Below are 14,794 nucleotides of genomic sequence, written 5' to 3'. Positions count from 1 at the left end.
TAGTAGTAGTAGTAGTAGTAATGTCTGATATAAGACCTGTTCTTTTACACTGATGTACTCAGAGTGACCAGTAGTATAGGTGAAGAAAGGAAGTCGTTGTGTAATGCAAATCATCACCAAAAACAGTGAGATAAAACAAATGGCACTAACATAGTAGGCATCACAGTTTCCTATTACATTTATTTAAAGTATTTTTACCCTGCTCTTCAGCTGAAAAAAGACTCCCTGAATGGCAAGACTAGCAACAGAATAAATTATGCAAAATAGGCAAATATATGCAGGTGTACTTAAGTTGCATTTTGCATATATTGAGTGAGAATTCAGTTCTTCATGCAGAATTTATGTTACCTTGGTTTTCAGTTATATCACAAAGAGTAGAAGAAGAGGACTTCGGATTTGATATCCCGCTTTATCACTACCCTGAGTCTCAAAGCAGCTAACAATCTCCTTTCCCTTCCTCCCCTACAACAAACACTCTGTGAGGTGAGTGAGGCTGAGAGACTTCAGAGAAGTGTGATTAGCCCAAGGTCACCCAGCAGCTGCATGTGGAGGAGCGGGGACGCAAACCCAGTTCACCAGATTACGGGTCTACAGAGTATGCACAGCTCTGTTGATATCTGAGTTTGTAGGAAGTTTCCTCCCTGTTTTCATCACTTTTACAGCACCCAACTGAATACGCCCTCTAGACTATCAGTCTTCAACCTTTTCAGACCCAGACCCACATCTAACCCAAACAAGTATGATGTGGTGGTGGTGGGACTATTTAATCTTTTTTAACATATACGTTTGGTGGTAGTTAATGCTGTTGTTATCCACCTAAGACCAGGTTGCAACCGAGTTATAGATCCTGACCCACCAGTTTAAGACCAATGCTTTGGTCCACTAAACCTACTCCATGATGAATCTATTATTGTTAAAGGTGCTAAAATACAGTGTTTTTTTGAAACTAACGCATAATTCAGATTCCATGATCTGCCGGAATGCTAAATGCCAGAATGCTTGTGGTGCATAATTAGTCAGGCAGCAGCACTGTTCAGAGACATCTAGGTTTTGTGGGTAATAAGGAACATAAAAGCAATGTGATGTTGCAGCATAAACAGAATCCAAAAAGGGTTCTATCATAAGACTCAAAGATTGGAGACTCAATTCAGACTCTCCTTAAAACTATGATTGAGTGAATTTGGAAATAAGCTGCAGGCCCACAAACTTCCTTCTCTTGCACATGATGGAAGAGTGTGTTTGGAAACATCAGGAGTGGGGAGATTACTCCCCTTACTTTGACATTTGGGGAAAACTGTTTGTTTGTGTGTATGTGTGTGTGTGTGTGTGTGAAAAATGTGTTCACGTTTTACGTTTTTTGTTAAAAGTTGTCATTGGGATACATTGCTATCTCTCTATCATTATCATCTATAATTTCTATTAGTTCTTCTGTTTTACAATTTTAAATACTCATTTAAACATTTGTACAATATCAGTGACTTCCCTTATCCTCTTTCCATGGTTCATTTTGTAAACCATAAATCACTGCATATTTTACATAAACTAAACCATTCAGTATTCCATTATTACATCCATCAAAACATATTTACACTGTTGAATTTATCTTAATGCTGCCAGCGTTTTCAGATTGCTATCTTAAACCTTCATATATTTCACTTTATAGTTTGAATTTTGTATTTGTGTTAAACTTTGAGAGCCACCGTGGGGATCCTTTGGGTGAAAGGTGGCATAGATATGAACAATAACTAACTTCTCGTTTTCCTGTTGAATGCTAGCCATAATTTGGAAAGGCATCTGAACTGGCAAACTGTGGCAAGTGTTTGTCCCAACAAATGGGAGAACCCTCCTCAAATCATGGTTTCTTCTTTGCTTTGAAGGGCAAGTGTTAACCATGGTTTGCCAATTAAGATGGTTATATATGGGTTGGGTTTTTTTGTTTTTATCCTGCTCTTTCTCCCACAGGAATCCAGGACAGATAATAATAATAATAAAATACAACACATAGAAAATTTTAATTACTGTTTTATTATCTAACTCAACAATTAAAACTTAAGCAACAGGCAATAATTTTTTATTAAGTTAGCTGCATCCTAAACACCTGGCCAAAGAAATGTTTTTTAATTTATACTTGGATGGTGTCAATGTGGAAGACAGCTGATCCCAGTAGCATAAAAATTAACAAGTTAAAGCAAAATGAATCAGATAAAAAATGCTGCAATTAACAGATAATCATAAAACTGCCCATAAAGCTGCAGAACATTTTCCTCTTAAACTAAGTAACTAGCACCCACCAATGCCTTGGGAAATAGAGATGTTCTAAGCTGGTACCAGAATGAAACAAGAGTCTCTGCCAACGAGATCTCATAAGTTCAGTCAAACTGTGGCTTCAAACTGGCTAGACAGCATCCACCTAAGACCAGGTTGCAACCGAGTTATAGATCCTGACCCACCAAACTGGCTAGACAGCATCTTCATTAGAGATGCCATTGAAGTTTGGAATTAATGGTTTCGGAATACAATGTTTCCTTGTTTATAATGCCCAAATGTATTAAAGGAATGTCCTTGCCTCATAATGCAAAACGAGACTATTAAGATTCCCCCCTCCTTGCTGTGCAGTCTATATTCATCAGACAAAGGTGCTGTAAGTCAGTAGCTGCTGTTTGCTCAGTTCTCTGATATCAGTCAGTTTAACCCCTTGAAACCATCCTTCTCTGCAATTGACTAGAGGTTTTAAACATGAGAATATAATTTACAGGACAGTACCTTGGCTTCTCGGGACACGGGTGGCACTGTGGGTTAAACCACAGAGCCTAGGACTTGCTGATCAGAAGGTTGGCGGTTCGAATCCCCGCGACGGGGTGAGCTCCCATTGATCAGTCCCTGTTCCTGCCAACCTAGCAGTTCGAAAGCACATCAAAGTGCAAGTAGATAAATAGGTACCGCTCCGGTGGGAAGGTAAACGGCGTTTCTGTGTGCTGCTCTGGTTCGCCAGAAGCGGCTTAGTGATGCTGGCCACATGACCCGGAAGCTGTACGCCAGCTTCCTCGGCCAATAAAGCGAGATGAGTGCCGCAACCCCAGAGTCGGTCATGACTGGACCTAATGGTCAGGGGTCCCTTTACCTTTACCTTGGCTTCTGAGCAATCCCTTGGGACTGGGAATGTCAAAATTTCAAGAGGTTCATGTACCAAAGGCATTCAGTATGAAATGTGACCTTTGAAGCAATTAATGAGTCTTAACTAGGGGTGGTTTTAAACACAAATGCACAATCACTTGCCAGGATCTGTCTCCACTTGCATCTGCATAGGAGTAGGAAAAAACTGAAGTCTGACCATAGCAACAGACATTTCTCTTGGGTGGCATCTCCTGCCTGTCTGGTCAGTGGGTGATAGCACCATCACCGCTGCTTCTGGAGTTGCCTCCCCACTGTTCTACTCTATAGTTACCAAGGATGCACTTGTGTTCCAGAATAGTAACATGCATGCGCAAAAAACATATACATCAGTTCAGAACATTAAGAATAAAATTGGATTTTCCCAGAGCCTTCTGCAACGATACTTGCAATTGCTGATTAGAGTCCAAATTGAACTGAGAAAAGTTGACCTATCACTAGTTTATAATGCCACAGGCATAGAAGCTTGCCAAGGTGAAATATTTGGGCCCATCACATAAAAATACAGCAGTTGTCATGCTTTGTGTTGAGGCAATGGGGGTTACTTTTGAGTAAATTGCATGGTTCGTGGTTTTTTTTTTTTGGTGGGGGTGTATCTAAGGAAAAGCATAGCTCATTTTGCAATGACATGTTCAAAAAATCCCGATGACATATCTTCAAATCCTGGGAGCTTTGCAGCTTTATGACAGGTATTCTAGCAAGATTCTTCATTAAAAAAACCCGTTTCAGTGATGCAACCAAATTCTTCCAGTCAAGAGTCATGGTATATGACTCTTCTCTATCCTGCTGCACCTCTGCGTTCCCTTCTAGCAGGAAGTAATTTGCAGGTCTTGGTGTCAGAATTACTAATGAGCATTCCAAAATAATTTTGTTTTTACACACACACACACACACACACACACACACACACACATATATATATATATATATACTCTTGGAATAATAAAACTGTTTTGGATAATGTTTTGGACCTTTCTACATTTGTTTGAAATTGTAACTTTAATCTAGGAGACGCTTTGCTGATAAAAGCGTCTCCAGAAAGAGAGCTTGTCTTAAAATAATTCCAATACCGAGGAGGAAAAAAACTGGTACGCCAAACCAATATTTGTCTTCCTGTTTTTGGACACAAGGCTGTGTGTGTCTCTGAGAGGGCTTTCAGAGAGCCCCTTCTTCTCATATGGGCTAATCTGACAGGCAGACTGTGGAGAAACCATCCACGTAAAGTTCCCTGGAGTGGGGCTCAATGAGCACAGCTGAACCAGGTCAGGAAAAGTGCAATGCACTTTTAATGCTTATATATTCCATGGAAAGTATGAGCCTGCATGGTCTTTTCCTTAGCTGCAAGGGTTTTAGGCTCCTTGACATTTCTCTTTTTCTTTAGGCTTTTTTCCTGGAGATTAAGAGCTGTTACTTTGGGGCTTTTGAAAGACATTCAAGCAGTGATCTTAACAGCATCAAATTTTGTGTGGTGAATATGTTGCTTGAATCTTCTTTCTCAGGGGTCAGCAAACTTTTTCAGCAGGGGGCCAGTCCACTGTCCCTCAGACCTTGTGAGGGGCCAGACTATATTTTTTTGGGGGGGGGGGATGAATGAATTCCTAGGCCCACAAATAACCAGAGACGCATTTTAAATAAAAGGACACATTCTACTCATGTAAAAACACGCTGATTCCCGGACCATCCATGGGCCAGATTTAGAAGGCGATTGAGCCAGATCCGGCCCCCTGGGGCCTTTGCCTACCCATGTTCTTTCTTGTGATGAGAGGGGGAATTTACCACATTAAAGTGACTCCCCCTCCCTTTTTAATGACTTAGTAAATTCTAACTCTCATTCTTTGAAGGTTCATTCAGTGAATATATTCACAATGGCAACCTTTTGATTATCATCAGGCAAACCGTGGTTACTACTAACTACAAGTTGGCTCCAAATCAGAGTTGCAAAGTTGGTGGTTTCCAGTTCAGATAATCTCAATAACATTTCCGAAACACCTCAGTCACCAAAACTCCAGCATATCCTTCCTGCCTAAAATAAAATAAAATAATTCGCTCCCCCTGCTCCTCAGTGCCAAAAAAGAGCAGAAGTAGCCCCACTCTCCAAAGGTTCCCAGCAGTTAACCCTCATTTTCCAGGTCCAGGCAACCTGTAGTTTGTGTGAAACAAGAACCATAGTGGGGAATCAGAAGTGTTTGAGGACAGGAGGGAACAAGTGTGTGTGTGGCCAAACACAGTGGTTTGGTGATGTCATCTAAAACTAATCCTGTGTGAAAATGATGCAATTAATAACCTGTCATTATGACTGCAACATCTGCAAGTGAGCTATGACTCATCCCTAATAATCACATAAGAAACCAGCTGCAGAACTTGCTGTGTTGATAACTGTTCAAGTGGCTGTTTTACTCTAGGTACATACAACAGAAAGCAGCAATGTGAATGGTTGCATTTATGCCAGTATGCGCTTCTGGAATAGAAAACATGAAGCAATAATTTGAAAAATTATTGAGCATGAGCGAGATGCCTCATCCTCTACAATCAATTAAAGTTCCCATATGCTTAAATAACTTATGAGCACGTGTTCTGTGGAGACCATGTTTTGAGTGCCATAGTCTTCAGCCGCTAAGCTACACACTTCCTTAAACTTAGGATCCAAGCTTGTGTGTTTAGCACATCTTGCTGCTGTGACACTAACCCCAACTCTGGCAAGCCTTTTGGTTGATGTGAAGCCTTCCGATGCCTATAGAAAGTAGCCTGTTAACTGTAATGGCCTGAGGATCCAGCCCTTTCTCTTTCACGCAGGGCTCCGTGATGCAGTCACTATAATTACGTGCATGTGCAGTCTGCCTCCTTTCCTCCCTGTCTGCCTGCATGTAGGACCTCTTGTTATATTGAGTATAATAACGGGTCCAAGGGCCTCTTGCTTCCTGCCCTCAGCCCCCTGCCTGGCTGAGAGTAGGTCTCGTTGTTACCGTCAGTGTAATTATGGGTGTTTGGCCTCACTCGCTGCGCCTAAGGTGTAATTTACTTTATATAAAGTGTGGTTCCACCCCTCCGAAGCTGTTGCACTCCAGCTGCTTGTCTTGTGTGTAAATTGTTGCTATTCTGAGTGCCAGGAGGGAGCAGGAAGGGGCTCTGAGGGCGGGGGGAGTGAACAGGTCTGTGGTTGAACCGGGAAGGGGGGAGGGATGCTAAAAAGAGGGAGAGGAAGGATTTGCAGGTCCAATCCCCACCACCACCAGCACCCCGAGTCCCGGTGTGATTTCAGTGAATCTATGCTCTGGTCATTAGTGTGTGATTATTCCATTCCCTTAGAACAGGCCCCGATTCACCCAATAAAATTCCTCCATTGTAGCAAGTGGTTTGCTGAGATAAGGCAGGTTTCCTTTTGCACACTTTTGCTACTGTACTATACAACTGGCTACACACAGGAGCGCCAACATGGTTTTATTGGGCTCATCGCACTGTGTGTGGATTGGATCTAGGGATGGGGAAGAAATTTGGTTCAGTTCTCAATTAAAGGCGAAGCTAGCTAATTCAGCAATACTGAAACATAGCCATCCTTCAAAACTCACGCTTCGCAGAATTTTGCTAAGCAGTCTCTCAGCTCAATTAAAGTATACAAAAATGCATCTACTAAAGTGTGCATAAAGATGCATATCTATTAGTGAAAATAACACATATGCTTTGTATGTTAGAGGAAATTGCTTTGCAAATAAGTGTGTATTGGGCAAAATTACGTACAGAAATGCATATTCAGAGAAATATGCACTAAATTGCTGATGAATTTTCATGAGGAATAGATAGATAGAAACATAGATAGATGAGGAAACTCAGAAACTGATGTGGAAAATGGAGCTTAAGACCTGAAAAACAAGAAATGGAGAGGAACAAAATTTGACAAAGTCCTAATTGGACCCTCCACTTCACCCACAATCTGCTGCCTATTTACCTATTCTATGGGCTGTGATTTATTCACCTATATACTTCTGTTGCCCCAGCCCCATACTTTCTCTCATGGAAGGAGGATAGGGGGTAGGCAGAGCAGCAAAACAGCAGGGAGGGGGAAAGAGGAAGGTCCTAGTAGGCCTACTCCCCCTCCCAAGAGGTGATGTGTGGCCGGCTGGGGGCCTGAGCATACTCTATGCCCCTTACAGCAGGTTAGGTTTGGGAAAAAAACAAGCCCCTGTGTATAGGAATGCTGAAGCTGCAGTTAGTATCTATGGGGGAAACCCATGTTCACATGCATAAAGGTAAAGGTAAAGGTACCCCTGCCCGTACGGGCCAGTCTTGACAGACTCTGGGGTTGTGCGCCCATCTCACTTAAGAGGCCAGGGGCCAGCGCTGTCCGGAGACACTTCCGGGTCACGTGGCCAGCGTGACAAAGCTGCATCTGGCGAGCCAGAGCTGCACACGGAAACGCCGTTTACCTTCCCGCTGGTAAGCGGTCCCTATTTATCTACTTGCACCCGGAGGTGCTTTCGAACTGCTAGGTTGGCAGGCGCTGGGACCGAGCAGCGGGAGTGCACCCCGCCGCAGGGATTCGAACCGCCGACCTTTCAATCGGCAAGTCCTAGGCGCTGAGGCTTTAACCCACAGCGCCACCTGCATCCCCTGCATGTTCACATGCATACAAACAAGATAAATACCATTAGAGGTGATCAGCAGCATACACAGAACACAAGAGATCTCACAAGACTTCAGCAAGATACTGCAAGATCTCACCAGAAGTCAGTGCCACTGTTGGCACTTTGTGGACACTGTTGCACTACACAGGTAAGAGAGGCATGGTGATGGCCGTGAGGAGGTAGCAAGGGGGCAAGGTGGCAGCAGGGACAGCAGCACGTTCCCGCTTTGCCTCAAGTAGTGAAGTGGAATGTGCTTCCCGAGTGCACAATAAGCAAATTTCATGGGCCTGGCCAAAATCAACAACTCCTAGATGTTGCTTGCTTTTTAAGTATTGCCTTTTGGCCTTCCATCTGTCCACTAGTCAAGATCTCAGAAATAGGGCTTCCACCATCTTTCCGGCAAGGTTCCTTTGCCTTCAACAGGTGTGTGTTGGGCAAGAAATCCAGCAGGAGCAGCTTTCCCCAACACAGAGGGGCCCATAGCTGCATCTGTTGCACCAAAAGGCACTGTGTGCCAAAAGGAAAGTGGCATTGATAATTGGGGTTTGTGCATGAGATAAATTTAATTCTGAACGCCAATGGCATCCTGGTGTAAACACCCCAGTGTCTCTCATCCACAGAACATTTCTGGCTCTTTCCTGATGGAATAAATGAGAGATCAGTATTGAGCACAACTGGTTTAGTGTAAGTGACTGTGCTTTGGCATTAATGGCAAGGAGATTCTGACATCGGAGCTCTTTCTTCAGTTTGAGGCCAAACTCAGGCCGACAGAAGGGTTTATTGCAAATTAGCTTAAGAGGGCAATTGGTCAGCAGACCATATATGGCTTTGGGAAGCTCTCATAAGGTCAGACTCCCCGTATTTCATAATTCACAGCAGGGGAACCTGTGGCCTTTCAGATGTTGCTGAACCACAAGTCCCATTATCCCTGACCATTGGCCATGCTGGTGGGGGTGGAGTATGACAACATCTGGAGGGCAACAAGTTCCCCTTTCCTGACTTAACAATGCAGGAAAAGTATCACCCCTTATTTCTTCTTTCACAGTCCCTGTTACAAATGCATTTGTACAGTTTAACTATTCTCTTCATTGCACAGTGCTTAATACGCATTTGAGTCACCCTTTTGTCCTTCCCACCAGGGTACTAAAAATATGGTAATGGAATACATTTTAACTTATGCTTTTAATGCATCACAGCTCTGTGTCCTGGCTTAAACATAGATATATTGGCTTATTAAGTCGATATATGAACGAGCCTTGCACCTGCACGCTCCAACCTCATACCACTCCTTTCTTCTTTTCTGCATGCTGCAATCCAGCACTTCGGGGGTTAATTAACTCTAGTTTTCCATTAGACCTGAAGATACTAGGTTCTTGGAATCACAGGTAGGCAGAGGCTCTTGTGCTCACGTCCTGTTTGTGGGCTTCCCAAAGCCATCTACCTCTCTAACAGGGTGCTGAGCTAGAAGGGCTGTTGACCTCATCCCAGCCAGCTCTTCTTGTGTCCGAATGGGGAAATCTTGGTTAATAGGACTGGAACAAGTCAAGATCTTGAACCAGAGTTTGAAGATCCTAGTTTGTTCCTAACCTGGTAATCAGTTAAGTAATCAAAGTGGGACAGGCGGGGGGCAAGGAAGTGGAATGGTTTTGAAGGAATGGGGATGGTTTCAAAGAGGCGTGTCCACCACCCCATTCCTTTTTGATTCCAGGCTCAGTTATGTCCACTAGAAAAGAAGTGTGATAGTTACAGGTCTGTCTGAAAAGAAATGACATGGCATCCCCCATTGTACCTCTCTTCAGACCTTGGGGGTGAGAGGAAACCATGGTTAATAAATATAAGTAACATTGGTTGTATTGCAATAAAGGGGTGCCACAGGGCGCATATTAGTGCCGCACTGAAAAATTGCTCTAGTGTTTTGTTCTGTGGCCATGTTGCAACAATAAAATAGGCTCAGTCCTGTGCCTGCTGCAATGCTAAAGCATCCTGCAAATTAGTCAGAAAAATAACCCTCTTTTGCAGGGTAAGAAAACTTTGGAGGACAGGTTTCAGCACAACACTACCTTGTAGGTACCTCTAAACTGAGATTTGTAGGTCTGAACGGATAAGTGGTGTGTGTGTGTGTGTGTGTGTGTGTGTGTGAGAGAGAGAGAGAGAGAGAGAGAGAGAGAACTTTAGTGAGCTATCCATCCTCTCTAATCAGGTGGGAGCTGTTGTGAGGATACTTCCTTTTCAGGACTTCAGGCATCAGGTGAGCCTGCTGTCATCAGCACAAAGCAACACTTATGCTGGAACTGCCTCCTGTCTTTCAGGCCAAGATACAAACACGTGCCCTTCCTCCATGCCGAATTCAGCGGTAGCACCAACTACTCCAAACTTGCCAACCTCAGCTCCTCATTCTCATAATCAGACCACAGATGTGAAGGAAGAAAACCCATCACAAGAACACTCAGCATCTTGCAGGTCCCTGGTTAATGGAACAGCGCCCTCCAAGAGGAAGTCTGAGGACAACTCTGCAGTAGCGAGAGAAGCTATAACACGTATGTCTATTACCCCTGTCTCTAACTGATAGTAAGGTCTCCTGTTTCATGAAACATTTGTCAATCCCACCTTTAAAAGTTACCAAAATCCCTCCCCCAAAGTTCACTTACTTTTGATAGTGAAATGAATTTGGGGTAGCGTTCTTTTTTAGAAAGACAAAATCAGATTATCTTAAATAAAGAAGAATCTGATGCAAGTAACGAAACTGTCAAAAATAAATTAACGGTACATGTGCTATTATAAACAAGATTGCTTTGCTTTCAGTAAGGTCACCAACTCTTTACATATTGGTTCTCTGTCTACTACCTATTCGGATGACATTTTTTACTCCCTATATACAACGGAGCTGTTTGCAAAACCCTTGTCAATTACAAATGATGGGCCTTTTCTGTTTTTAGCAGTATCTAGGAATAATCTTTTTTTATGCTGTTAGGAAAGATACTGTACTGTTAATACAAATTCATTTTGAAGTGAAATTTTTAAAAAGGTTAAAGGTATGCTTATAGTTTATCATCCTGTTGATTTCCTTCACCATTTCCATCCAGAACTGTTGCACAGCTGGGCGTGAGTCCGCAAATGTGCAAGAAATAAGCAAAGGTAACATTATAGTTCCTCCCATTTTCAGAGATCTTCAGGTTGTCTAGAGATGCATACACCAGTTTTGTATTTGTAGAATCATAGAATCGTAGAGCTGGAAGGGACCCAATGGTCATCTAGTCCAACCCCCTGCAATGCAGGAATCTCAGCTAAAGCATCCATGACAGTTGGCCATCCAACCTCTGCTTTAAAACCTCTGAGGAAGGAGAGTCCACTACCTCCCAAGGGAGACCATTCCACTGTTAAACAACTTTGACTTTGCTCCCTGCTAAGAAAATGTCTTTCGAATATCAGTCAATGACTGAGGCACTTATGTAGCCCATAAAACTCTCCTGCTTCCAAATCTTTCCTGATTATAAGATGGTAATGTTTTCAATAATAAATCCTTTGTTCCTCTAGTGGTAGGAACTTATTTCTGGATCTTCATGCAGTGTTCTTAAATGTCTGTTTCTAATTCCAATAGATACATGATTCCTTAACTGGAAATACAAAAACTAATTATTGCCCACTTTCTGATTCCCCCACCCCCTTTCCTGCACTCACTCGTGGCTGGATAGAAAAAAATTGAAGTGTGACCAGGATACAACAGCTGTCATTTAGAAATCTGAAGAACAGCCAGTACAGGGTAATCCACAGAAATTTGGGGTGGACATGCACAATCTCCTTCTGTTGAGAGATTAAACTTTGATTTATACCAATCTCAGGGATGTGAAGTCCACCCTGTAGAACTAGGTGATTACATGTGAGGTTGTCGCCATCAAGAGAGTAACTTCTTTGCATGGAGGCTGTTGAGCCAGGAAGTGCAGATGCTCCCCCACAATGTACAGCTCCCTTCAGCAGTCAGTGCAAGCACACACTGACTTGTGTGAAAGTTACTTGATATACTGGTGCACAAAGCTATTTTGGCCTAACCTATCTCTATTACTGCCATCTATTGATGCTGTTTTTAGGTAGGGAAGCCCTCCAGCTAAATCAGGTATAGGTAGGCATTCAGATTAAACGCTCAAGAAACAGGTCATCTAGAAGCATCATTCCAAAGTGGTGGCGCCATGGGTCTTGGGACACAGATCTGTGTCGAGGCAAAGTAGCACCATAAGCTACTTTGAGGGCCAAACTGCACATTACAGGTTAACACATGCCATGGTAGCCTGATAACCCATTTCCCCCCTGAAAGCTTTGAGAGGGTGCAATTACGACCATAGTGGCAGAGGCTAGCACCCATCACCTCGCTTTTCTGCTCCCAATGGCACCTTCCATAAGTAGACAACAGGAAAACAAGGAAGGGGGGATTGCCCCACCCTAAAAGGACTGATCCCTTCTGGGCACTAACATGCCCTTTCATCCCTCAAAGGCTTTTCCTCATTTAGGAAAATACTTTGGGCGAGTTCTGCAAATCATTTGTTGCGCAGGCATATATATAGAACAAAAGGTTACTGGGGAAAGGGTACTAGAAACACTGTCGTAATGAAACTGTGCAATTCTGAAGCCACATGCTTGCCTGAGAGCATCTGGTGCTGGGCCGCTTGCCTGTTGACATTCTGCATTCATGAGTCACTTTGCAGTCATGCTGCACCCTCTGCAGAGAGGGAGCTTTCAGCAGCTACGCTCCCAGATGTTGCGCCTCTGCTGTAGGTTTTTACACACACACATTGCCACTGGCCCTCAAACCACTCCCTGAGGTGTCTTCCTTGAACGAAAGTTCCTTGAAGGAGAGATCTTTCTCCTTAGGAGAAGCTTTTGATTTTGCAAGCATGCTATAAATGGTGCTTTATCCCTCCGGCACAAAGAACATTACTGAGAGCAAGGTTTTTGCTCCGCCGTGATCTGACCTAATGTGCATCTCCATATTCAAGTGGAATTGTTTGTGAATCATTTGTCACAGTATCATCATGGCTAGGTCATCCGAAGTAGACTTCTCATCTTTAACTGGCAACGCCAGTGTTGGTCTTGTGCTTTCATTTAAGCCACTCCAACTTAACACCATTTGGGATCCTATTTTGCATTCTTCTGAGCTAGAAGAGTGGGGGTTGGAGAGAATAAAACCATCTAGACAAAATAGGTTTATCTAGAGTGATAATGGGAAACTTCTGACTTGCAGACCTAATTAGACCTGCCAGGCCTCCCTGTTTGCTCTATAATGCCATTTTGGCCAAGCTATCATGAATGTCATCAAGTTTGGGGCAGGTAAAGGTGAGGCTGGGTTGAAAGGAGTTTGCAGGTACCATGGAACAGCTGATCTGCAAAGCCTGGGTGTACAGTACTTTGCAAGCACAGCTGATCAGCTGGTCATTGATGCCTGAAAAGCACAGTGCTTCTGAAGCTCCAGTGATCAGCTGATCATCAGGGCTTCCATGCACAGCGCTATACAAAAATATGCATCACTGGATGTCACTGCGACATCAACTGTTTGTCAGGCTTGGTCCCTGAAGGGGGGGGGGGAGATAAAGAACCAATTCCCCATTCCTGATCTAGAACAAGTCCTAGCTACCTTACTACAGTACAGTGGTACCTTGGGTTAAGTACTTAATTCTTAACCTAAAACTGTTCTTAACCTGAAGCATCACTTTAGCTAATGGGGCCTCCTGCTGCTGCTGCTGCGCCGCCAGAGCACGATTTCTGTTCTCATCCTGAAGCAAAATACTTAACCCGAGGTACTATTTCTGGGCTGCCGGAGTCTGTAACCTGAAGCGCATGTAACCAGAAGCGTATGTAACCTGAGGTACCACTGTATGACTTGAGCAACCAGATCAAAGGAATACTCATTGCGTTAATGCATCCACCAGATTACGACACTTCTGTTAGTTCTGGAACTTGAGTCGGAACTTTTTGCTGTGCTTACATAGCAGGTAGGATCATCACTCTTTAGATGGTATTGGGTAGGGAGAGGCCAAGATGTTGAGTTTGTTTCATTACTGTACAAACATTCCCTTAGGAACCTAGGAAGCTGCTTTGCAGTGTGTCAGACATTTAGTCTGCCTAGCTCAGTACTGTATACAGTACATTGACTGGCAGTGGCTTTCAGTCAGGAGTTTCTCCCAGCCCTACATGAAGAAGCCATTGTACATTTGACCTGGGACCTTCTGTTCTATTGTTGAACTACATCTCAAAAGTGAGGGTCCTTCTGCTGAAAAACAAAACCGAGTCTACTCCAAACTGAAAGAACAAACATGTTTCTGGTGATGCAAGGCTCCATTTTCACTATAATTGGGGCTGTGTGCCGGTCATGGATGTGGCCAAAAGTAGATGTGGCCAGTCAGCACCTTTTCACACACATGCACAAGCACACAGGCCCCCTCCTCGGCTGATCTATGCAAATTATTTCCTCTTCCCTGCTCCTCAAATGATAAGGGCCAATTTTGCAGCCCTAGCTCAAACCTCTCAGCCCACCTCAGTGCTATGTCCACTTGATTATTTTTTTGCTGCTACTGCAGCTGGAGGAGGAGAAAAGCACAGAGAGTGAAGAAAGAGCTGCAAGTGGAGGGGGCCATTTCCCCATCCTTTGGACCCCACGGGAAACTCCACAAACCTGCTGCACCTGGAACTGGGTGTGAAAAGTGCAGCTGAACGGGACCCAGCTGTGGGTAGCCTGAGGAAGTAACATCCACCTTGAGCCTGACCATAAAGAGCAAATCTGGAGTGCGAGACTAGGGTGATGTCTGCCGTTTCCAGGATCTCTTCTCATTGTGAGACTTCTGTGGGTTGGCTGAGAGTTTGTTCAGAACCTGGGTGAGAACCCAGAGGCTGTGGGGGGGGGGGAAATGAATTGATATATTATATTATCAATATATATTGATACATATCTATATATGCTTTCGTAGATTTTCACGGGTACAGGAATGCAGGTTTTGGTGTCCTCGGGTGTCTTCCCG

At 43.7% G+C, this 14,794-nt stretch overlaps 1 protein-coding gene across 1 annotated transcript in view; it reads left to right on the top strand.

Annotated features, from left to right (window-relative positions):
* The window catches only part of MDFI (MyoD family inhibitor), a 49,683-nt gene that overhangs the window by 23,458 nt on the left and 11,431 nt on the right, over positions 1 to 14,794 (top strand). Inside the window, exon 3 of the mRNA XM_083745099.1 lies at positions 10,100 to 10,327. Coding sequence (XP_083601225.1) covers positions 10,100 to 10,327 — 228 coding nt within the window. The remainder of the gene's footprint in view (positions 1 to 10,099; positions 10,328 to 14,794) is intronic.

This window comes from Podarcis gaigeae (assembly GCF_964106915.1).
Source record: "Podarcis gaigeae genome assembly, chromosome: 6".
NCBI lineage: Eukaryota > Metazoa > Chordata > Lepidosauria > Squamata > Lacertidae > Podarcis > Podarcis gaigeae.
This window is presented reverse-complemented; position numbering and strand designations above follow the sequence as displayed.